The sequence below is a fragment of the Pseudonaja textilis genome, chromosome 12 (assembly GCF_049901715.1).
Source record: "Pseudonaja textilis isolate UNSWEBS1 chromosome 12, rPseTex1.2, whole genome shotgun sequence".
NCBI classification, from domain to species: domain Eukaryota; kingdom Metazoa; phylum Chordata; class Lepidosauria; order Squamata; family Elapidae; genus Pseudonaja; species Pseudonaja textilis.
The window spans coordinates 11,173,565-11,198,351 of NC_142001.1; the positions used below are offsets into that span (position 1 = coordinate 11,173,565).

Below are 24,787 nucleotides of genomic sequence, written 5' to 3' on the forward strand. Positions count from 1 at the left end.
TTTCAGTGGCACAGGAGGGTGAAGAATAATAAGAAAAAACTCTGCACACTCTCAGAGGCACTATTTTCCCCAGACCGGGGATTGAAAGCCGCCTCTGGGCGTCCAGACCTCCTTTGCTTGCATTCAAGGGGGCGGGGCCTAGCCCGATGACGCCACAAGCCCCCGCCCACAAACAGAGCGTGCGTTGGCCCCGCCCACCGCGCCGTCGCCTAGGTGATGCACAAAAACGCCGCGTCGCTCGGGGCGGCACTGCTAGTCGGCTCCTTTCACGCGCAGGCAAGAGTACGCATGCGCCCTCCGGAACGCGATGGAGGGCTCCGCCTACCCGGGGGAGGAGGAGGAGGAGGAAGAAGAGGAGGTGGAGCCTCCTTACGGCCGCGGCGCCCACTCGTGCTCCTCCCTCATCCGCCTCGAGCAGGAGGCCAAGCGCAGGAAACGGGCGCAGCAACAGCAGCGCCGGCTCTACACCATCATGCCAGGTGAGGGACGCCCGCCGCCCCCTTTCCCTCACCTTGCCCCCTCCCCGCCGTGGGGAAATAAAGGAGTGACGTCGCCGCGGGAGTGACGTCGCCGCGGGAGGCGGGTCTGACGGCTGGCTCCGCCCCCTCAGTCCCTCCCTCTCCCCCCCCCATCCTTTTAAGAAGGGGATCCCTTGAAGGTGTGTTGGCTTTGCTGGTGCCTTCTGCACCTGTTGGACTCCACTACCCATCTTCCCCAGCCTCTGGGAGATTGGACCACACGACTCTAGCCCTGCTGGCTGGTCCTACCTTACAAGGGTGTAAGGAAGATGCCCCAAAGGGCAGGGAATGGAATCAGGGAGGTTTCCTTGAAAGCTGCTAGAGGAAATCCATTTCCATGTATGGTCCTGGAGGCAAAATTAAATTATTAACTTTTTAATATATATATATAAATCTGGGCAATTCTGAGAGTTTGAAGTCTCTGAAAATTGCCAGGTTTGACAAACATTGAAATAGAAATTGTGGTCCTTTCATTTAGAAATTTAATTTAGAAATCCTTTCATTTAATTTAGCAATTATGGTCCTTTAATTTAGAACTTTAATTTAGAAATGCTTTAATTTAGCAGTTGTGATCCTTTAATTTAGACATTTAATTTAGAAATCCTGGCCCTTTAATTTAAACGCTCCGTGCTTGGGCTATTCTGAGATGCCTAATAGTTTATTTGGACACACTATTTTAAAAAAAGCTTCTCTCCACTCATGTTTACTTATTATTACTATATCCCACTTCATTTTGTACATTTGCACAACATTAAGCATCCATACACACACACACAGCGTTTATTTCATGCTCAGAGTGTTCTCGTGGCAATTCGGAACATTCTCTTGCTCATTTGACCCTGGCCATAGCTATCTAGGGCAACCATCCTAAAATTGCAGTCCCAAAGAGATATTAGTAACATAACTTGGGGGAAATTGGAGCAGTTTGGAATTGACTCAATTTGGAATTGTTGCAGCTGATACGCTTGTTTAAACAAGTCCCTGTACGTGTATGTACATGCGTGTTGGGAGTAATGGCATTATTTGAGACCTGGAAAAGCGGGAATTGGGTCAGATAGTTTAGAAACCACTTCTGCAGGGAGTTCTTAGGCTTCCTTTATACTAAAGTTGAGTGATGTTGATCCAGAGCTGTGACGTCCTGCTTGTGGATTTACCACATCCTAGTCTAATGAAAAGAAGGGCTAGGGGTGGCATGATAGCCAGTGTCCCAGTATTTGAGGGGGCTGCCAGAAAGAAGAGGGAGTCAAGCTATTCTCCAAAGCACCCGAGGGCAGGACAAGAAGCAATGGGTGGAAATCTAATCAAGGAGAGAAGCAACTTAGAACTAAGGAGAAATTTCCTAACAGTTAGAACAATTAACCAGTGGAACATAGAACAACTTGCCACCAAAAGTTGTAAAGGCTCCAACACTGGAAGTTTTAAAGAAGAGATTGGATAACCATTTGTCAGAAATGATATCGGGTTTCCTGCCTGTGCAGAGGGTTGGACTATTAGACCTCCAAGGTCCCTTCCAACTCTTATTCTATATTCCATTCAAAGAGAAGTTTGGGAAGAAGGAGAAACCACCACCGCTTAATCCATCCACTTTCAGGACTGCCCTAAAGGCCTGTTCTTGCTCAGTCTGTTTCAACTGAGCTACTGGATCTATGGCTGGAAATAAGAAAAAGCCTTATTTCGCTTTTATTCCACTCCCCACTCATCCTTTTGCACTGTACACTAAAAATAAAACCGTCTATGTTTTCATGAGTGATTCAAAAAGCCATTCTTAATGAGATATTACTGCCCCTCCCACAAACCTACCCCTGGCATTCTTCTTTTCCAAAAAAATCATTTTACTTATTTATGTGTGCATTTTGTTTGGGGGGGGGGGAAAAGCACATAAGGATTGTTTACACAGTCCTGCCAAGTGTGACTGATGATCAGAAGTTACTGGCTGGTGTGTATAAATGGGACATATGACTTAGCTGCATCCTAGGTATCAGTTACACAGCACTTGGCTGCACTAAAAAAATCCTGCCCTTGAAAAATTGCCCCGTCTTCTGTTAGCAATCAACTAATTTGCCGGTTCTCTGTATGTTTTAGCTGGAAGTTAAACATACGAAGACCGGTTGCAGGAATTGGGTATGGCTGGTCAAGAGAAAAGAAGGTCTGCGGACGATATGATAGCCGTGTTCAACTGTTTGAGGGGCTGCCACAAAGAAGAGGGGAGGTGGGGTCAACCTATTTTTTGTAGCACCAGAGAGCAGGACAAGAAGTAAGGTGGAAGCGCATTTAGGAGAGATCCAACCTAGAACTAAGGAGAAATTTCTAACAGTGAGAACAATTAATCCGTGTATGTAATGGCTTGCTTTCAGAAGTTGTGGGTGCTGGAGTTTTTTTTTTATGAAGAGACTGAACAACCACTTGTCTGAAATGGTAGAGGGTTTCCTGTTTGTGCAGGGATTGACTAGAGGAACTCCAAGGTCCTTTCTAACTCTGTTATTCTGTTAAGTTACGTTAAAAAAAGCAGAGGATTTCAGTGTGCCTTTTTCTGGTTTTGCAGCTTGAAAGTAGATTGTGGGAAGCAGTTCAAAATCCACGGTTGAATAAAATCTTTAATAGGGACAGACCAAAACAGAATAAAAGAATGTGCAACCTTCCGAATTCTTCAGAACACCTTTTACTTTGCTTTTTTCCCCCTTTATTCCTTTGCACCTTCTTTTTCTCTAGCGTGTTCCTTTTTAACTCTTTTCTTGGTTTTTGTATGTTTTAACTTTTGCGGAAATTTAATAAAGTATTTAAAAAAAAAAAAACCGAGAAGCTACAGAGGGAAGGAAAGATGCATAGCAAGAAATACAAAAATACCAATACATTAGGTCCTTTGCAACAATACAGCAAGTTTAAAACACCATTAAAAATTCTGGTAAGGAATTCAATGTCAAGAACTCATTTGACAAATTTTAGGACATGTTAATTCGGATTTATTTATTGCAGCTAAATAATTTCTTACTGAAAACCTCAGCTGAACACAGGCACAACGCAAAGCAGCTCAAAAGCCGGTGACCTTTAACTAATAATAATACTAAACTAAAAGACAAGGATACTTTTTACAGTTTCAGATGTTTCTGGATCTCAGTTGATATTAATTTTCAGTATACAGAGTTTTGAATGTAAAGTTTTGGAAAGCAAAGTAGCAAATCAATGAAACTTTCTTTCCATTCAGGTCATTAATATGTTTGTATTCCATGTTAGTGGATACAAATAAACCCTATACAGATGTAAGAAACAACAACTAATTGTATCCTATGAAAAGCTTTGGAAAACAAACATTTGTGCACTCTTGAGCTATTTAGTTGGTTCTCATTAAGTATTCAGTATTTCTGGATTTTTCCATCACCATGACCTGTGTTTTGTTGTGTTAGGAGCTTTCGCACTTTCTGGAAAGGTAAAACTTTCTGGAAGGAAATTGAGATGAAAAGTTCTTTTCTGTATCAAGTTTATAACACTATCGGGCTTTGTACCCAATACAGTTGTAGGCATTGTTGTTATTGTTGATATTACAGTCAGCAATGAATTAGCTTGCAGTGCTAGTGTCAGAGTCTGAAACTGAGGAAGAAGATGAACAGCGTTTGGAGGAGGCTGGGGAAGGTCAAAGTCCGGTTGGGCAGAGCAGGAAAGAGGTAGAACAAGGGAGAGGGAGTTCAGAGGAAGACCCAGACCCACCCTGTCTTCATCCTAGGGCACGCAGGGAGGAACAGAGAAGAGAGCAAAGTGGGTTGCATGGCTTACGGGGGAGGAAAGGGCTCTGATTCCCTTCGTTAGCCACAGCTGAGAATGAGAGTTTAAAAGAGATGCATGCTGACTGCGGCAGCTGCTGGGAGCAAACATGAATTTATCTTGTGTTGACTTTTTTTATCTGTGTTCCTGGCATCTTCCCGACCATGTGAGTTTTGCCATGCCTTCATGTCTGGAATTCTTACTCCTACCCTGCCAAACTAATTACCTCATTTTGCCTTGATTAGACTTATAGTTACAGTTTTTGTTGACCGTGTTTTGGACTTGATTCCCTGCAGCCAAAGGCTGTTCCTGGGAGAGTTTTTCTCCAGCCCAAAAGGTAACCCAAGACATTGGGGGCAAAGTTGGAACTAATAAAGGGACTCCTACTGATTATCTGACTGTGTGGCCTTTGTTCCATGCCCTGGGTCATCACAGCGGCACCACTGCACGGCTAAAATATGCTAGGCTAAAATATGCTTGACTTGTTTGTGATTTGATTATGATTTATTAATGTTTTTGCCCGCAAAGCATTGGTTTTTGGTTTTTTTGCAAATGATGTCATTTTCCATCCACTCAATAAATTATGGGTAACAATCCATAGCTGAAAGCAGTGTTTGAAGGTCCCTTCCAGCTCTGTTCTGACTGATTGATTGAATTGCATTTGAGAAAGTACTTGTGCGCCACTTCACTCCTTTTCTGCATTATCGCTGCAGAGTAAACTCCCTTCTTTTGTAAGTCACGGACACTGTTTTGATCTTTTTTATCCCCTTTTATGATTTTGGCCTGATTTATTATTTTTTAGGGAGGCAGAACAGTGACGAGGATGTGCTGGACCTGGCTGAATACACCAAGAATCAACCGTGGTGGCGCAAACTGTTTGGGCCGAGCTCAACTTCCAACGAGGAAAAATACAACGTGGCCACCCAGCTGGCGATTGGAGGTGTCACAGGATGGTGCGTGTGCAGGTTGTGCGTGGATTGAAGGATGGGTGATGGAGGAGCGAGGTCGATCAAGTGGTGCCATAATACCTGGCTTCAAATATTTCCCACACACACACACACCCGGTCACCCAGCCGGCTTTCATGGCTAAAGTAGCACTAGAATTCCCAGTCTCCTGGTGATAAATATACTAGGTCACCCAGCTGGCTTTCATGGCTAAGGTAGCACTAGAACTCCCAGTCTCCTGGTGATAAATACACACGGTCACCCAGCCAGCTTTCATGGCTAAGGTAGCACTAGAACTCCCAGTCTCCTGGTGATAAATACACATGGTCACCCAGCCAGCTTTCATGGCTAAGGTAGCACTAGAACTCCCAGTCTCCTGGTGATAAATACACATGGTCACCCAGCCAGCTTTCATGGCTAAGGTAGCACTAGAACTCCCAGTCTCCTGGTGATAAATACACATGGTCACCCAGCCAGCTTTCATGGCTAAGGTAGCACTAGAACTCCCAGTCTCCTGGTGATAAATACACATGGTCACCCAGCCAGCTTTCATGGCTAAGGTAGCACTAGAACTCCCAGTCTCCTGGTGATAAATACACATGGTCACCCAGCCGGCTTTCATGGCTAAGGTAGCACTAGAACTCCCAGTCTCCTGGTGATAAATACATTAGATCACCCAGCCGGCTTTCATGCCTAATGCGGGAGTAGAACTCACATTCTCCTCTTGGTTAGCCCAAAGTCACCCAACTAGCTTTCCTGTCTAAGGTAGAACTCCTGGTGATCGGCCCAGTTTTCACGCCTAAGATGGGACTTCAGTCTCCTGGGTTCTCAGCTGGTACCCGAACCACCGACTCTCATCTACCCTTGTTTTATTTGATACTCTGTTTTGATTCGCAGGTGCACTGGATTCATCTTCCAGAAGGTTGGCAAACTAGCAGCGACCGCAGTGGGAGGAGGTTTCTTTCTGCTCCAGGTTGGTTTCTGTCCACTGTGGGCTTGGGAGTGGTCAGCGGTACAAGGAGGAATCTGTCTTCAGCAAGAGCTTCACCCTCGGGTTTTATCTCATGGTAGCAATGACAGCAATCATCATCTTTTAATGACCCCATAATCCCTTGCGGAGTGGAGTCTGGGCCACTGAATGGAACAGAGTGTTTACTGGCCGGATGCCCTTCCTGTCACCAGCGCAGGGTTCTATTCAGCAGATATAATCTCAACGTTCCCAGAGCAAGAAATATTTGCCTCTACCTAGTATTGAACTCACAGCCTCCAGATTGTGTGGCGAGAGTTCTACCTCTAGGCCACCGCATCACTCCCTAGCAGTGATAGTAATGGCGGTAGTTCAGTGGAGCCCGTAAGTCTCTTGTTTTTTGACTTGGCCACGTGCCACTTTCAGATCTGACACGCTCACCTTTTAATATAGAACCTTTTTAGACTATGGACATATTCTGGCCAGGGATATGCTCATATTGCGTATCGTGGGATACCCTGATGTTACCAATAGGACATCTTGGCTTGTAGAGATCAGGACAATGATGGGATTCAAAAAATTTTTTGCTACCAGTTCTGTGGGCGTGGCTTGGTGGACATGGCGTAGCTTGGTGGGCATGACAGGGGAAGGATACTGTAAAATCCCCATTCGCTCCCACCCCTCTAGCCTGCTTTCCAGCTCCATTCTCCCATGCAGGGCAACAAAAGGAGACCCAGCCAATCAGCTGAGACTCGGGAGGCGGAGAATAGATGGGGCGGGGCCAGTTAGAGGTGGCATTTGCCAGTTCTCCGAACCACTCAAAATTTCCGCTACTGGTTCTCCAGAACTGGTCAGAACCTGCTGAATGCCACCTCTGGATCAGGACCAGGGAACATATGACTCTCCTGTGTAGTTCAATAACATCAGGACAGTTTGCTGAGGGGTCTGGGGTCTTTTCATACCCCTACCAGCCTTGCAGTTTGATTAGCTATAAGATGGCGGTATCCTTCGGAGCTGCTTGCAAGGGTCAGGTGGTTTGAGATCCTTCTCTGCAGTCATTCTGCTTATCCCTGGGCAGGAAACGTCTGCGTTGCACGCCATTTTTTTTCCCCCTTGTCACAAAGTGAGTCAACAGGGGAAATGAGCGCACTGTCCAGGGAAAAACCTGGTTTTATGTGCAAACCCCGGCTTCACGAAACCTCTCCCTGCTCCAGCTTGCAAACCACACGGGCTACATCAAGATCGACTGGAAGATGGTGGAGAGAGACGTGAGCAAAGCCAAGAAGCACCTGAAGTTTTCTGGCAGCACCTCCAGCAAGCTGGTGCCAGAGGTGAAGAGCCAATTCGACGAGGTGAGACTGAAGGCCAAAACCTGCAAAAAGGTGGCCACCGGGGTGTGAGTAAGACAAGCAGGAGGATTGTGCAATAGAGAAGGAGAGACAAAGAATTAGGGGTTAGCCATCTGCAGCCTTCCCGGGGCTCCGCTTTCCTTCCAAGCTAAGTAACAGTTACACAGTTGTGGAAAATCAGCGTCACAGTTTCCTCTAGCGTAAAGCCAGCCAGACACGTCAGTGAACGTCCTAACAGAGTTTCACAAACTCTCCTTCCCAAATCTGTGTAGATAGGACTACGCCCCTGCATTGTCACCTTCCCCTCAAGGCAACTTTGACAAAACTCTGGATATCCACAGGGCATGTCCGCTTAGATTGCATTCGGCCTGATAGATCCCCGTTTGGGGAAATCCTCTAAATTAGTCAGCAGTTTTTGCTCACCTCCCTTCGTTAGCTTTTGGGATCTTTGCTCCACCTCATCTGTAAGTCTTCCATGAGCTGATCGGTCAGTTATTAGACAGGACTTAACGCGTGTTAAACCTCGGCTTGTTGAGCCACAGAATTTTGGAGCAACCATAAACGCTGGTTCTTCAGACACTGCTCACGTGTAAATGTTTGTGAACCAGTATAACAGGGTTCACCCAACATGCTAAAGACATATAATTAAAGTTTGCACAAAGGTGCCCAGCTACAAAGTGTACGTAAAGGTGCCCAACTGCATGGGAATTAGGTATTTTCTAAGCTGGAAGAGGGAGACAATTTTGGACAGCAGGAGGGCTTAGCCGAGTGCTGCTTTTGATCCATTGTAGTTGTTCTGACCCGACTCCCCAAACACAACAAACCCTCTGTAGTTAAATAAATGTTTATTAGGAGGGCCAGCAGCCCCAGCAAAACGTCCCTGTCTCTGTCTCTCTCTCACAGCAGACTAACAAGTCTGTCCAGCAGGGAGATGAATAGTTGTCTGCCACACTTATTCATCTCCACCCCCTGCCCTTTAACCCCAGAGCTAGGGTGGGGCTTTGCTAGCAGAGGTGGCTCTTCCATCCCAAGGACCGGCCCATAGATTTCCACTGCTCTCCTCTCCTCTGCCATCTGTGCATCAGGCGCTGGACCCAGGTGTTCCTCCCCTTCCTCATCAGCCACCTCCAGACCTGAGGGCTGTTGACTCTCCATCTGGGGGCTAACTGACAGCCCAGGCCTCCACCTCTCTCTCCCTCTCCTTCTCCCTCTCTTTCTCCTTCCCCCCCTCTCTCTCCCTCTCCCTCTCCCCCTCTCTCTCTGCCAGCTCCATTCCCTCTTCCCCCTAGAGCTCTCGGGTTGCCTTGACTGCTGACCCTGACTCCCACACCTCCTCCTCCTCCTCTTGGTTCAGCTGCCGGCGGCGGCCAACAGACCACAAAAGTAGTCCAAGTAGCTGGCTTTACTCGCTGTGTCATTTTATCCCCCCGCTGTTCCCAAAGGAATCCTGCTTTGTGCGGACTTTTAATAGCTCTAGTGGCAGAAGTACGAAGAGTCCAAGCCCGGCCCTTGTAAACTTTATCCTTTCTCACTCCAGGCGGTCAGTTTCCTGAAGAGGAACGTTCTGCTGTCCGGAGGCTTCGTTGGTGGCTTCTTGCTCGGCATGGCTTCTTAAGGAATCCCACCCCGATCTGCCTTTCCACCGGCTGGCCTTGCGCCCATCTCCCGCTCCGTTCCTCAGACTGCCTGATTAGCCCGCTGAAGCATTCAGCCTCCTGACTTGCCTTTCTTTCGATACCTGCAAAGCAGCATCCGGAAACACCACTGCTAGCCTTTCTTCCCTTCCTCCACCCCCCCACCCCCCCAATTTGTTAATTCGATACAGGAGGGAAGTTGGATCGATCTTCAAGAGGGATTCGATCCCTGCCTGAGATGCCACAATCTGCAGAAATTCCTCTTCCCTCCCACACATTTATTTATTTTTCCTTTACTGGCATAACCTAGACAACTTACTATGGAAGGACCCATCGCACCTGCTTTTGTGTTCTTCCTCTCCTTAAGTGTCAAGAGTACCTCCTCCACCTCCTAGCAGAAGCAAGCAGGTCAACAGGATGGGACGAGAGCATGTCCTGTGAAATAACTGCCATCCAGAAATGGCTGCTTCTCCCTGGCTTCCTAACAAAAGCACGGGCCTGAGAGGCAACAGCTTCTTGGACTCGCTCATCCAAGGTTGTTTTTTGCTTTTGCTTTTTTCATTTATACTACAAGATGACTGGAAAAATCTGTGGAAACTCTTGACTCTGCCGTGTTGGGATTCTCTGTAGTCCTCTGTTGTCTGACCTGGAGGCCTGGAAAGATTTGGCAGCGCTGCCTGCCTCTCAAGGAAAATAATCTTAAAACTGGGTTCTTTGATAGTGGAAGGGCTGCAGGATTAGAGCCTGGCCTTTGTTCGAGATAAATCCAAGTCTTGGTCGAGACCGCTAGTGAATCCCGGGAGTGGAATGAATGTGGATGGCCTCCACTCTCTGGTTCAGAACTCCTGGGCGGTGGGGTGTAGGGTGAGGGGAGAGCTGGGTGGGTTTGCTTATGCCCTGAGCACTGCATGGGAGAGTTAACTTTACCCCAGAGCAAAAGCAGCCAAGTTGCCTGAAGTTTGTTTTCCCTTTATAGGAATTGCGATATTGAGCAGAAAGATATGTGTGCTTCCTCCCGAGGTTCTTGCCGTCTCATCTGTGGGATAGCAACAATAGCTTGTAGAGCTGTCATCCTTTTAATTTTTTTTCTTCCCCTCCCAGTTCCTATAAATGCATACATTATTGAATAACAGCAGCTTTCTTGGCCTGGAACCTCTTTCACTGGTTTTCTTAGGTGCCGTTCAAAGCTTACACCGTCCTCCCAAGAGTGTTTTTAGCAATAGTGATAGCATGTATACTTACAGGCCACCCTGTAGTTGCTTACAGGATTCTCTGGGTGGTTTACAAGGTAGAAATAGCATTTGCATATTGCGCCCCACAACAGTCCGGGTCCTCATTTTAGTGACCTCAGAAGGATGGAAAGCTTGAGTCAACCTAGAGCCCCATAAGGATCGAACTCTTGGCACTGGGCAGAGTCCGCTTGCCATATAGTACTGCATTCTTACCACTGTGCCATCAGGGCTTATATGTGCCATCAGGATTCATTGAAGGTTTCTAAGAACATATAGGACTACCTTGCAAAACTCCACCCTCTGGTTTTCATGAGGCTATCCGAGGAAAACAATGAGCTTGATATTATTCTAATAAGTTGGACCCTCCAGAGTTAAAGGCCGACGGGCTGTCACAGCCAATCACTGATCTCCTCACCTGAATGAAGGCAACTAGAAAACTTCATTCTTAGCACAGGGTCTTGATCAGGCAAGGAGCCATCCCCATGGTGGTGTCTTTCAACCATAGAGATGGGGTAATGGGAAATCTAGACAGTCACATTTGAAGAACCTCGGGTTAGGGAAAGTGGAAGGTGTGTGTACGAGGGTCGCTGTGGCTGCTTGTCTTCACTTGGCACAGATGGGAAACAAGGTTGGCCTAGACTTGTGAAAGAAAGGTGATCTCCAGGAAAATGTATTTATTAATGGCTAACGCCGAGGAAGCTTTTGCTGTAGCCGATGGACTAGCAAAAAGTCACTGCAAGTTACCTGCTCAGCATCAACTAACAAATTAAGTTTCCTGTCTATGGAGGTTCTCGGTGATCCAGATCATTGGTTATTCCAAATGTGCTTTTTTTCAGGAGGCAAAACTGGACTTTCTGGTTTTTCTTTGAAGACGTTTCGCTTCTCATCCGAGAAGCTTCTTCAGCTCTTTTTTTCAAAGGAAAAACAAAACAAAACAGAAAGTCCAGTTGCCTCTTGAAAAAAGTACCTTTGGGACACATAATGTCTCCTCTTTCTCAGGCCCGTTAAGGAATCTGGAAACACCTTGGAATTCCAGCTCTGTCTGCCCACTGCTTTTGTGGAGAGTACAAGTAGACCTTGACTTACGACCATTTATAATGGAGTTATGGTGATGCTGAAAAAAGTGACTTAGGACAGCCACAGCATCTCCATAGCCACATGATCCAAATTTCGGCTCTTTGCATGTTTACGATGGCTGCAGTGTCGTGGGGACATGACCGCCATTGGTAACCTGAGGGAGCGTCTCAAGGGAGGGGGAGGGGATTTGCTTAACTGCCCCATCTTTCGCTTAATGACCATGGCCAAAGTTCTAAAATCGGGCACCCCTCACTCAATAACCACACGGCTTGGTGGCAGACAATCCAGTCGCGATTGTGATCGTGAGTCAAGTACTATTGGCATAGCTTTGTCCCTGAGTTTTAGAATCATTTGGTGAAAGTACTTCTACAATTCTAAGTTGAGAACTTTTATGGATTTAGCGGCCTTCTGCTCGGCTCCTAAAAACTACAAAGACTACAAAACCGGAAGACGAGCCCAGGGCATTATTTGGTTTTAGGCAGTTGTGGGATTCAGCCGGTTCACACCGGTTTGATAGAGCCGATTCCTTAATTTTTTTTCTTTTGTTCGGCAAACCGGTGGAAACGAATCCGTTTCAGCACCTGGCACCAGATGCCCTTGCTTCCTCCAAGCATTTCTTTTGCTCACCTGATTTCCAGCTCCGCCGCATTTGTCACCATCGTGTTCAGGGAAACAAAAGTTAAATTCCAACTTCTTGCGATAAATCAATTCAAACTTGTCATGGAAAAAAAAAAAGATCTCGCGAAGTTGGAATTGATTGAACTTTTTGTTTTTAGTCCCAAACTTTTGTTTCCCTGCACGTGACGATGAGAAGCATGACGGAGAAATGCGACAGAGCTGGAAATTAGGTTAGGGGAAAAAATGCTCAGGGAAAGCAAGGGTGGTGGGTCGGGCAAGTGAACCGGATGTCAAATTATTTGAGTCCATCCACTGGTTTTAGGTGATGATTCTGACCACGAACTTCCAAATCTGGGAGGCAGGACATTTCTGCTACCATATATTGAACTGAGGCGTTGATTCGTCTTAACCAAGGGTCTTCAAACTTGACAATTTTCAGACTTGCGGACTTCAACTCCCAGAATTCTTGAGCTAACATGACTGGAGGAGGAATTCTTGGAGTTGAAGTCCACAAGCCTTAAAGCGGTCAAGTTTGAAGACCCCTGATCTTAACCAAGGATTGTCATCTCTGAGTAGCAGTGGCTTGTCATGGTCTTGATGAGCATTTTTTTAAAAAAATTAAAGGAAATTGCCTTCCAGAATTTCCCAGCCGGTATATGTGGGGAGTCCATATGTTTTTAAAGTTGCCAAGTTTGTGAAACGCTGGTCTTGAATAATGGCCTTTTCTAGTAGTTGAGCAAAGATTAAAAGTAGACGTGTGGGATTATATGTAATCATATCATGTGTCTTGTCGTTCCTGCTCCTCAAAGGAAATTGATGGTCGCTCTAGTCCTTGGGCAGCAGAATTCTAAGCTCTTGCAAGACTGGTTTCAACAATTACAAAGATCCTTAGAACTTTGGTGAATTTCACAGAGACCAGAGGCCAGTTTCAAGGTTTTTATTATCTACCAGGAGATGCCATGCTAAGGCGGCTTTAAACACAAGAGGGAGCTTGAATAAGCTGACTGAGCTGATTTGGGGGATAAAGAATGGCTGCAGGAAAGAAAAAACTCTTTTAAAAGCACTTAAGTAGAAGACCTTCAACTGACAGCTGTTTTATGCAGCACTTCGGATTCAGTCATCTGTTTAAATGTTTTTAAAATATATTTTTTTTCCTGCAGGAATATGAATGGCCCACTTGTCTACAACATTATAAAACAGAGGTGTCTTTCTCCTAGAAACTATTACTGTGCAATGCAGGCAGAGTTGCTTGGTGTTGGAGATTGAAGTTAAAACATTATAGAAACTGGGTCAATTTAAATTTACCTGGGTGGGGCACAGTTGCAAAACTGAATTCAAATCCGATCATCCCTCTGTGTCAGACTTAGAGGAATCTTATGGTTCTAAGTTTTTATACAATAGTCAAATGTTTTGAAGTGAGAATTAAATGGTTTTTGAGAGTCTCTTTTATTTATTGAATCTGTATGCCATCAGATCTCTTGGAAAATCTCTTGTAAGTTGCGGGGCTCATTTTTCAATTAAGCCTAGAAGAATTAAAAGGAAAAGTTGAGAAGGGTTATGAATGTAATTATTCAGAATAATTTTCATCTCATGAGGCTGCTGGTGTTTGCTGAATAGCGGGCAACCTGATGCTTTGCTAATTAGTTCATATGATTAGTTAGTGACCAAAGATCCTTGGAATTACTTCCAAGAAATTAGAAAGCAGAGTTGTTGTATGTCCTATTAAACAGTGGGTCTATTTCATATTTCAATACAGACATTTTTTATTAATTCCAGGCTGTATAGTATTCTATCACAAATAATTCTTTTCCTGAGCGTAGAAAACACCAGTCAACTCAGATCACTGGTCTATCCAGCTCTGTATTATCAATGTCTGGCCTTCAACTATATCTCCTCACATGGTTCTGACTATGCTAGTTTATTGCTGAACTGACCACAGGAATACAGAATTCCATTCTAGTGCATTTTCGATTTTACTTGGAAAAGCTGGAGAATAAGCTCAGAGCCTCATATCTAGAAACCGGGCACTGCCCTAATGAGCTATATGGCCTCTCCCTGCAAACTCCCAACAATCCGGATAACTTGAAACACTTTACTGAAAGAAAGTTGAAAACATGAAACATATATTTGGAGGATTTTGTGGTTTGACTTCAGCTACTGAATATTTGCTCATGACAGTCATCAGATTTTGAATAAGGGATTCTCTTGGCAATCATTCACAATTTTTAACAACTATGCATTTCTCGGTGACTTTAGATTTTACTATAAGATGAGAAAGTTAATCGTCTTGTCTTCAGCATAATTCTGTCCAAGAAAGGATTCAAAAAAATACGTTTATTCTCTCGGGCTTTAAATATTAAGATAAACATGATCATATCCTTGTATGGATTGAGTATTTATTGAACTGCAAACAGGAGTCAGAATCTCATTCCAGCAGCTTTGCTAAAGCCTGCTTACGGTATACACAACATTGAAGTTATTTTGCGATGGTTTTGACACCTAGGAGGCACGAGATACAGAACAGCGAGAGTTGTAAAGGGTGCTCAAAAAATCCCTTGGGGAACATTTGATTTAAGTCTAAATTGGGGGCAGGGGGTGAAGAAGAAAGAGGGTGCTACACTTAACATTCTTATTCCCTTCATAGAAATGGGGTTTCATCCAGATAAATAGCAAAATGGTTGAATTTTAAAAATAATACTTGCAACTCCGGCTTTCCACAAAAGTGCCTATTGCTTTACAAATAAGGGGAAGGAGGCCACACAGCACACAACGTAGCTATCCCTGAAATCAGCTGCTTCTACCACAGCATGACATAAAACCAATATTGTGCAATTAGGTGTTGACCGCTACTGAAATCAAAAGCTCAGAAAACCAGGTGGCTTTATCTCAGCTTTGGGAAGCCTACCGCTGAGCTAAACAGCTAGCTCTCTAGGCTTCAGTTGCCAGCTTGTTCCTGTTTCGCGGAAAAGGACAACTTTCAAACAGACTGAGGAACGACGACTTTGCTTCAACAAAGGACTTAGCTTACACGGACCACACGTAAAACGAGATTGTCTGAAATTCGACGTCCAGCCAAAAACAAAACAAAAAACACAGGCTGGATTTCACCTTCCCAAGTGGAATATTGCTCTTCTGGACAACAGAACAAAGGACACGGACTATTCACAAATCAAGGCATTCTACTCCAATCTACTTTACAATAAGGCTACAGCAGTAACATCGTTTTGACAACAAAAGTGCTAGGGGCTTCTACTCTTCGGCCGACGACGGGCTGCAGTGGTCTTCGGGTTTCCGTCAGGGTCTGAAAGAGGAGCTGGCTTGCATCTTGGGAGTAACCCTCCCATGCAAGAGAACAGGTTTGAGGTATAGCGCGGTAGCTACGTAGACGGCAGGTAAGGCTGCTCAGCCCCTCCCAGAGAACGGGCTCACTCAGGGCTTCAGAGTGGGGGGATGATTGGAATCTGGTACCTGCTTCTCTCTCTCTTTTTCCACCCCTTTAAAGCCTGAACAAGAGAGGGATACGCCCTTCGGGTACTGGGCGCAACAACGCCTCATCTCCTGGAAGACAGCTTCGCATTTAGATTCCAAGTAGTTGTTTGCTGCAACGAAAGAAGAGCAATGGTGGGAGAATGGCAGCTGGGCAGGCAGAATCCCCTTCAAAATAGTCCTATAACCAGAAATGAACACATTCCACACAGTTTATAGAATAGAATAGGATTAAAATAGAACAGAATAGGATATCGGAATGAAAGAACAGAATAGAATTGGAATAGAATTTAGAATAGAATTAGAATAGGATATTAGAATGAAAGAATAGAATAGAATCGATATTGGAATGAAAATAGAAATAGAACAGAATTGATATTGGAATGAAATACCGTATTTATCGGCGTATAACACGCACTTTTTCCCCCTGAAAATAGGGGGCAAATGATGTATGCGTGTTATACGCCGATGTCCAGGGAGCGGAATCCTCTTTAAGGGATCCCGTTCCCAATAGTGCCTAGCGGCGGCGCAGCGTCGTGACGTGATGTCAACGCTGCGCCCGCCGCATATTTTTTTCCTGAAATTTCCCTCTTAAAGGGAATGCGTGTTATACGCCTGTGCGTGTTATACGCCGATAAATACGGTAATAGAATAGTACAGAACCGAATAAAGGAATTGAGTTAGAATAGATATTGGAATAAAGAATAGAATTAGATTAGAATAGAATCAATACTGAATGAAAGAATAGAATAGAATCGATATTAGAATGAAAATAGAAAGAAAAGTGAGGTCAAAATACTTGGTGAGTTCAAATTTTCGCGATATCAATACTCAAATGTTATTTTAGGTCTCCCCCGTTGGGCAGGGGGTTGGACTAGAAGACCTCCAAGGTCCCTTCTCCGTCTATGTCTGGAAGGAAGATTTTAATTAAAGGCTACAATTTAAGCCGGCGTTTCAAGAATTGCTCACAGGGTGCCAGAAATTCACACAAATATAGACTAGATCAGACATCCGTAGCATTTTGTGGTTTAGAAGAGCTTCAACGTAATTAAAATACAGCAAGTTGTAAAGGAACAGAACGCAAAGTAAGAAAACAGGGCAAAAACAACTTTCTCCACCAATTTAGGATAAACATGAATAGCTAAACTTGGAAGGAAATCCTGTTTGTTCCAGAAAGAAGTTACTTTCAGCTCTACCACCTCAGCAAACAGTAAACGCTGCACACGAACTACTGGGAAGTCACATACAGTCTATGGGTTTAAACCAGGGGTGTCCAACCGTGGCAACTTTAAGACTTGTGGACTTCAACTCCCAGAATTCCTCAGCCAGCTTTGAAATCCACAAGTCTTAAAGTTGCCACGGTTGGACACCCCTGGTTTAAACCATTTCTGCTACTAAGTGTGAATTTTAAAATTAGGCTTTTCTGTCCTCCACTTTTATTATCATTTTGCTTACGTTTAAACTATATTTTCTAAAAAAACCCAAACCACTTTGAAAAGCATAGAAAGGGCATGTTATTTACTTAACAATAAATCAAATACTACAAAACCAAGAGGAGCCGCTTACCTTGCAAACATTTTTGGATTTCACAGGCATGTTTCTTACAGGGGTCTTTTGCAGCCATAACCAAGGAACTAGAAAAAAAAAATCAGAAAGGAAAAATATTATCCTGGCAAAATAGAGGGCCAAAGTTCCCAAGGCCCTATCTGAAAGAAGCTTCATTTCCCCTTCCACACATCACCGATCTGGAATTGGTTCCTACAGGATCCAGCTCATCAAGGATTTTCTTCATCCTCTTAAGTCCATTTTCTTGCTCATGAAAAGGATCAGCTGTCAATCTCCCACATGCCACCTGAGAGAGCTGGCAGAGTCTACATGAGTTCTGCCTTCCCCAGAGCTTACCAAGCCAAGTTTGAGAAGGAAAACAATGTGCTAACTTGGTTTGCTTAAACCCAGCTTGCCAAAACAAAATCTGATGGATTATTCATGCAACAAAACCAAAAGCCGCCATTACAGTAAATAGCTTCGTATCATAGACCAAGTCATAATCACAACTTCTTTAGCTTAGTATGATAAATAAACCCAAGCAGAGAGAGATGATCTTTCCTTCAATAGATCCTGAGCTTTATCAACTGATAAGCTGTAGGTTCCTGTCCTGAATATTGGAATGACACTTAAAGACACACTGGCACTGCCTTCCCTTACTACAAACACCATTAAGCAAACTTGTCAGATAATTAACACACTCAAAGGATGAAAACTAAAGTACTTAAAAGGATTGCATGCTGTTGAAGAAATGACTGAATGGAACTTGAATGACAGTAGTTTCTTGTGCATGAGAGGAAGGAAAGAAAGGAAATGAAAGGAAGGGAAAGAAAGGGAATAGAAGGAAGAATAGAATAGAACAAAGCAGAACAGAATAGAATAATGGAATGGAATAGATCTTTATTGGCCAAGTGTGATTGGACACACAAGGAATTTGTCTTGGTGCAAATGCTCTCAATGTACATAAAAGAAAAGAGACATTCATCAAGAGTCAAGAATCGTAAGGTATCAAAAGGAAGGAAAGGAATGGAAGGAAGGAAAGGGATAGAAGGAAGGAAGGAAGGAAGGAAGGAAGGAAGGAAGGAAGGAAGGAAGGAAGGATGGATGAGGAAGAGGAAAGAAGGGAGGAAGGCCCCCAACATGCTACATTTTGGAAACTAGATTCTCCCCTCTGAGTCACCGGTCTTGTAAAAACATGTAGGGAACACTGCTAAGCCTGGTGATGCTGCCAGAAATAAACAAGATGAAAAAACACAAACACACAACATCCTCAGTTGGTCAAAAGAGCCCAGTACTTTTCAAGGCGGTTCATCCAAGGAAGAAGCTGCGATCTGTTTTACTGGATCAAGAAACTCATGGGGTCCGTCCTTCCAGTCTGACCTTCCCCTCGCCATCCTCCCCCGGCCCCCAAAGGCCTCCAGAATCTCTGCAGACCAGAGAGCCAAGGCCATCGCCATTGCTTGCTCCTCCACTCTTAAAACCATGGTATGCTGACCAGCTTTCCGGCAGGGGAGGGGCAGGTCCGGTCTGCCTACCTAAAACTGCCCCTCTGCTTTCAACTGGCCATGTTGCTCTTCTCGACTGCCTGTCCTAAGCTCTTGGGCGGCGTTGCTGTGGGCAGTGTTAAGGGAGTTGCACGCCGTGCTCTGCCTCGGGGGCAGCAGCGGCCATTTTGAGCGCTAGGAGTTAAGACATTAAAAAAACCACAGCGGGGCCGCCGTCCCAGCATCACAGCTCCTGAAAGACAAGGGGAAAAAAGCGGCATGGAAGAACCACCGTGAGTCAGAGAAAAGCGGAAACTGAACTCGAGGAACGCAAGGGAGGATGGGGAGGGAGATGAGGAGGAGGAGGAGGAGGAAGAGAAGCTCACCGGGTTTAATTGCTGGTCAGGAGTTTCAGCAGCAGTTCTTCCACTCCCATGACCTGCAAGGACCCAAAGACGTGTTTGCCGTAAGAGCCCAGCCGGTGGACAGATAACAGATAATCAGAATTGGAAGGGACCTTGTAGGTCATCTAGTCCAACCCCACCCACCCACCCCGCCCAAGCGGGAGACCTTAGACCATTTCTGACAAATGGCAGTCCAGTCTCTTCTTGAAAATCTCAAGGGATGATGCTCCCACAACTTCTGAGGGCAACTTCTGTTCCTTGGGTTGATTGTTCTCACTGTCAGATACTTGTTCCTTGTTTCCAGGTTGAATCTCTCCTTGTTCAGTTTCCATCCATTATTCCTTGTCTGGCCTACAGGTGCTTTGGAGAATAGCTTGACCCCCTTCCTCCTCTCTGGGGCAGCCCCTCAAATATTGAAAGTGCTATCCTGCCTTCCCCTGGTCCTTCTCTTCACTAGACTAGCCAGGCCCAGATCTCCACCGAGCCAGGTTTTACTTAACCTACCGTTGAGTGTTGTTCAATGCCCCAGATGCGAGAGTTACTGTCCCGGTACTGCGGCCCCGCTGAAAGCTGCCACATATGGGGCAGCTGAGAAGCAGGAAGGCGGCTGGGGCGCACGGCTTCACCCAGGGGCACAGGGATTCTTCTGATCCGGGCTTTTAGCGTCCCTCCTTCCTAGAGGAGGGAGAAGCCCAAGAAAGAAGTCACGGATAAGCTCAGCCCGCCCCCCCACCCCAAAATCGGCTCTAACCCGACCTGGGCGCGGAAGTGAGGAGACGAGGGAGCTTACCTCTTCTTGGGCCACCAGCCATGTTGCTTGGTTCTCATCGCAGTAGACGCCCATCCGCCATACCCAGAGGCGGACAGGTGGGACCTGGGCTTCGTCGCCACCTTCCTCACCTTCTGCCATGCCCTGCTATTTGGCTAGGAAGGCCCGCCCTTGGATCCCATGTCTACACGTCCTCTTTTAACTCTGAGCAAAGATACGCAATGGTTAGTCTTGCAAAGGAGCAGCACCAGGAGGGAAGGAGGGAAGGCCAGGGGTGGCATGCACCATACTAGCATCATGAAGAGCATGTTAAAAAAAAAAGAGGGGGGGGTGGAGAGTTTAAGAAATGTTGTGCCTGTCACTGTCCCTTTGGAGATAAAGTGGATTCCACTGGAAAGGTCTGTGATGACCCAGAATGTAACACAAACGTAACAAAATCCAAAATGTAAATAAATGTCCTTTAATGCCTCTAAGTTGGCCCCAATGTTCAAATAATTCTCAGTTGGGAGATAAAACTTATTCAAAAATAGTCTTCAAAAGAAAGCAATACAGTCCGAACTCAATGAGCAGATAGAGGTGAAATTAAAAAAACCAAACAAACTACAATGAAGGGAATTCCACAATGGACCAGGATAAGTAATTACCAACTTCAAGGAGATAACAGGGCACACTCTGTTGGAAGGATGCCAGCCAAGATAACTTCAGCCCAAAATAAAACATGCTTTGCTTCTGGCAATGCTGTGTTTTAACCATCTCTCTTATATACTATTCTCCACAACTGTAACCAATGAGGGGGATCGTGGCCACTTCCTCTCTCGTAAGCCAAGTTGTTTCCTTCTCCGTTCCTCCCTGCATGCCCTAGCATGCAGAGGGGATGGGCCTGGTTCTTCCTCTGACTGCCCAGCCGGTCTCTGCCCTTCCCCAGCCTCCTCCACAACCTCCGGAGCCACACCTCCACTCCCTGTTGACTATTCCTCCTCTCCCTCAGAGTCTGACTCTAACAAGGGCATGACACGTCTTTCAAGAAGAAAAGTGTGACGGTGCAGTTATAGGAGCTATCAGTGGCCTTGATCAATAGTTAGGACCAAGTCAGTGTTTTTCAACCAAGGCAGCCTTAGGAGGTGTGGACTTCAAATCTCACAATTCTCCAGCCAGCCGAGAGCTGAAGTCCACACATCCACAAGTGGCTGAGGGAGAATAACACTAATCCAAGTGAATCTACAGTCTGGATGTGGCCTCCGGAGTGCTTCGTAGTTAATCTCATCATTGGATGTTACTCCCGGTTTGCCTTTCCAATATTCCTTTCTCTCTTTCAGTTGATCTCCCCACAACCATGTTAGACCATTTTGGGTGGAGAAAACAAAACGAAATCTACACAATCTGAAATCAAGAACAGATAGGTACAGCTGATGATTTGGGGCAATATACTCTCTGCTGCTGCTACTTGAAACAGCTGAAGCGCTGAGTAAAGTAAGATATATGGAATAGTAGGAAGAGCAAAAAAATCTCTCAAAAGGAGCATTCTTTTACCCCTTTGGGGTAAAACTGAATCGCTGAAGGGTTGGCAAAACATAATGAAATGAAAATTATTTAGTATCCCAATTGTATTAGTTGCAGGGGTGCCCATTAATCTTCCAGCATAAGGACAAACAAATTTAGCTCTTCTTTCTGGCAATTTTTTTTTTTAAAAAAACAAGATGCCGTAATTTAAGTGAAATTCTTTTTAGCATTCATATCCAGGACAAATCAGGAAAGAAACATTCAGCAGTCTAAAAGCAAAGGGGGTGAAAATGTTGGGAATATATATATATAAATATATATATATATATTTCTAGTTTGTTTTTTTTAATTTAACACACTAGCGTTGAACGGAGGTGGCGGCAGAATGAAGGGTGTTCTAGGCTACTAGGAAAAAGAAACACATATCAGAAACACTTTGTGCAGCAGCAGAAAAGAAAGCTATGTGGTTAACCACTTTGGTGGCCAGCCTTTGAAAGAACATTTTGCATTTGATTGCTGCAAAGGAATACAGACTATGCCCAGGAAGGTACAAGCTGTTTCTTTGGGTTTTAGAATTCCACCACAACCTCTTGGGCTCGACTCAAATGACTAAATATGCCAAATGTATCAAGAGCTGCACAAATGACACAATTAGGGACAAATCCACACTATGCAAGAAACTTTCCCCAAGAAACATTTACTCAATATAAGACGTCCATCCCGCTCCACCACCACCACCCCCACACAACTGGTGCACCAAAGTTGGACTGCGGAGTCAACATGTTGCTGCAAATTCAAAAAGCCAACAGAATAAAAAAAAATGCTCATGCTTGTATTTTGGCAGCACTCGGTGCCCTAACAACAAAGGACGGCTCTCACCATGGAGCTATATTTGAGGGTGACTCAGAGGGGAGAATTTTTGTCTATGTTTGGTTTGAAGAAACGTTTTCCCAAGCTGCACCAGGATCCTCTCAAAAAATCTCCTATTCACAAAGAATCAGAGCATTATACGGTATATGTATCACTGCAACATCCACGTGCTATTAATACCATTAATTCTGATGTCGGCGATTTCTTAGAAAATAAAGAACATTAGCTGAAATCTATTAGACTTCTTACTTGAGCAGAGCAGTAAGAAAATATAACCAGAGGGGAGTAGTTGTGGTACTCCAGCCTGGTAATTATTATTATTATTTTGTAATGCCATCTCCAGATCTGGAGAAAAGCAGCTCATTTCTCTCTCTCTCTCTCTCTCTCTCCCCTCAACCCTCAAACCCTGGCTCGGTTTTCTTCTTAAGTGCTGAATTTGACTTGTTATGGAACACGAGACAGAAGGCTCAGCTTACAGATGGTGGCAGAACTGAATCAAAAGGTGGATCTGTTATAAGCAGCATCATTAAGCCATGCATCGTGGCTGCAGCACCCTTAACCCAAAGCAAGCAGTCTGCAGCCTCTTGTGAGAGCGGTTTGTCTGTTTCGAAGTAATTGTTTTGAAGTTCAGCTTTAGAAGGCCGAGATTCCTGCAGCCTCCTAAAACATTTATCTGGCCCTGAGGGTATTCACTACTTTTTCTTGGCATCAGTGTGAATTTAAAAACAAATATATAAATGACAATTGCAAATAGAAGATATCGTTACAAGAAAAAGAGCAAGACAGAGATGGAAGGCAGTGAAAGAAGTCAACAATTCCTAACTGTACCAAAAGGTGGAATCTGTGGCTCCTGTGCTATTTATTACATTTTTAAATCAACTCAAAGCAATGAGATTGCAGGGGGGGGGGGTTAAAAAAGACCAGTGGTCTCTAATCAGTGGACCAGGGACCACTGGTGGTTCACGAGAAAATTTTGGTGGTCCGCAGAGAAATGTCTCCCCCGCAAAGCACCCCCTAAAGCAATTAATCCAGGCTGTGTGGGAACACAAGGCTGCGCTGCCCACATGGCCCACGGGAACACAAGGCTTGCGTCGCTTGCATTGCGAACATGAAACAGTGAAGGGAGGAGGGAAAGGGCGGAGCGGCGGAACATGCCCCACACTCCTGTCCTGCCCACCGGGCTGCTTCTTTCTGCTTCTTTCTTCTTCTGCTTTTGGCTGCATGCAAGGAAAGCAGCAAAAGTCTTTCTTTTTCTCCCCCAAACTCTGCCAGAAATGAGCCTTTGGGACCCTGCAAGGCCTCCTGCTCCAAGAGGCTGCGCCATTCTGGGGAGTTGGGGGGAGAGAAAGACAGACTTCTGCTGCTGTCCTTGCATGAAGCCAAAAGTCTCTCTCTCTCTCTCTCCCCTTGAGAACGGAGCTGGAGACGGTATCCTGCAATCCCAAATAAAGAATGATCGATTGGTAGGAAAATGGGGTGGGGAATTTTCCTGTAGACTTTGGGGGGGATTTTCCCAGAGTCTCTTGGTCCACAGGATTTAAAATTCTGAGTTTGGTGGTCCCTGAGGTCCAAAAGGTTGGCGCCCCCTGCCCAAGCCCACTGTCAATGCATTACATGAACACTGCCGTCTGCATATTGGACCAGCTAAGTCTGCCTTCCAACCTTGTCTCTTTATTGGAATGTGATTAAACAGGAAACCCACCCCAGGAGGTGTAGCAGGGTGGAAGGGACCTCGTAGGTCATCTAGTCTAACCCCCTTGCCCAAGCAGGAGACCCTAAGCCATTTCTGTCAGGTGGCAGTCCAGTCTCTTCTTGAAAGCCTCCATGGATGATGAAGCTCCCGCAACTTCTGTTCTTTACAGATTAACAGAGTTGGAAGGGATCTTGGAGGTCACCTAGTCCAACCCCCACCCCCAAAGCAGGAGACCCTACGCCTTTCCTGACAGAGGGCAGCCCAGTCTCTTCTTGAAAGCCTCCAGGGATGAAGAAGCCCCCACGACTTCCGAAGTCCGACCTTCCCCATCAGAGAAAGGGGGACTCTGCCTGTTGAACTGCAGCCTGGCAGAGATTCCCTCAACCCCCGGGGGGGGGGGGAGGGAGCTTCGTCCTTTCCTCTGCCCCTCCCCCACAACAACGTCTCTGGGGGGGGAGGGGGCGTCAAAGCAGCCCCCCTTCCCCACGGAGGGGTCGACCCAAACCGCCCGCCTTCCTCGTCCAGGCAGAGACCGACCCGCTCTTCCCTTCGCCAGCCACTCACACTCACTCACACACTCACACACACACACACACACACTACAAACCCACCCCAACACCACTGAAGGGCAAGCGAAGCAGGTGGGGGAGGCGGCCCACGGGAGACAGACCTCCCCCTCCCCCACGGCCGCGTCTCTCTCGCCCCACGGCCGGACACACACACGCACAGCACGCGCTGCCCAACTCCCCCGCGCGGCCCCCCCTCCCCCGGCCGGAACCGACCTGCTGGCAGCGGCGCCGGCGGAACTCACGACCGCTTCAGCTCGGGCCCGGCCGGGTACTTCCGGCGGAACGGACCGGAAGTCGGCGTTGTCCGGGAAACGCAGGCCTAAGGCGGAAAATTACTCTGCTTGCAGCGCCGGGGAACGGACTGCTGCCGC

The 24,787-nt window shown here is 45.8% G+C and overlaps 3 protein-coding genes across 7 annotated transcripts; 1 reads left to right on the forward strand and 2 right to left on the reverse strand.

Annotated features, from left to right (window-relative positions):
* Positions 1–218: 218 nt before the first annotated feature.
* Positions 219–13,538, forward strand: FUNDC2 (FUN14 domain containing 2). Its single transcript, XM_026703176.2, has 5 exons — positions 219–479; positions 5,077–5,227; positions 6,117–6,192; positions 7,401–7,538; positions 9,073–13,538. Exons 1-5 carry the CDS (start codon positions 308–310, stop codon positions 9,148–9,150), a joined length of 615 nt encoding a protein of 204 aa, XP_026558961.1. The 5' UTR covers positions 219–307; the 3' UTR covers positions 9,151–13,538.
* CMC4 (C-X9-C motif containing 4) lies at positions 12,715–24,679 on the reverse strand. 2 transcript variants are annotated; one of them, XM_087941009.1, is made up of 4 exons: positions 24,630–24,679; positions 17,149–17,216; positions 15,565–15,695; positions 12,715–13,619 (listed from the first exon to the last, which is right to left on the reverse strand). In XM_087941009.1, exons 2-4 carry the CDS (start codon positions 17,204–17,206, stop codon positions 13,614–13,616), a joined length of 195 nt encoding a protein of 64 aa, XP_087797135.1. In that variant the 5' UTR covers positions 17,207–17,216; positions 24,630–24,679; the 3' UTR covers positions 12,715–13,613. The 2 variants fall into 2 exon arrangements, with proteins under 2 accessions (XP_087797135.1, XP_026558771.1); XM_026702986.2 differs by lacking the exon at positions 12,715–13,619 and having other exon boundaries at positions 14,476–15,695.
* Positions 17,170–24,718, reverse strand: MTCP1 (mature T cell proliferation 1). Of its 4 annotated transcripts, none has more exons than XM_026702984.2 (5): positions 24,630–24,718; positions 19,806–19,988; positions 19,520–19,690; positions 18,998–19,050; positions 18,732–18,864 (listed from the first exon to the last, which is right to left on the reverse strand). In XM_026702984.2, exons 2-4 carry the CDS (start codon positions 19,923–19,925, stop codon positions 19,003–19,005), a joined length of 339 nt encoding a protein of 112 aa, XP_026558769.1. In that variant the 5' UTR covers positions 19,926–19,988; positions 24,630–24,718; the 3' UTR covers positions 18,732–18,864; positions 18,998–19,002. The 4 variants fall into 4 exon arrangements, with proteins under 4 accessions (XP_087797134.1, XP_026558769.1, XP_087797132.1 ...); XM_087941006.1 differs by lacking the exon at positions 24,630–24,718 and adding an exon at positions 24,459–24,549; XM_087941007.1 differs by lacking the exon at positions 24,630–24,718 and adding an exon at positions 22,164–23,044.
* Between the last annotated feature and the right edge of the window lie 69 nt (positions 24,719–24,787).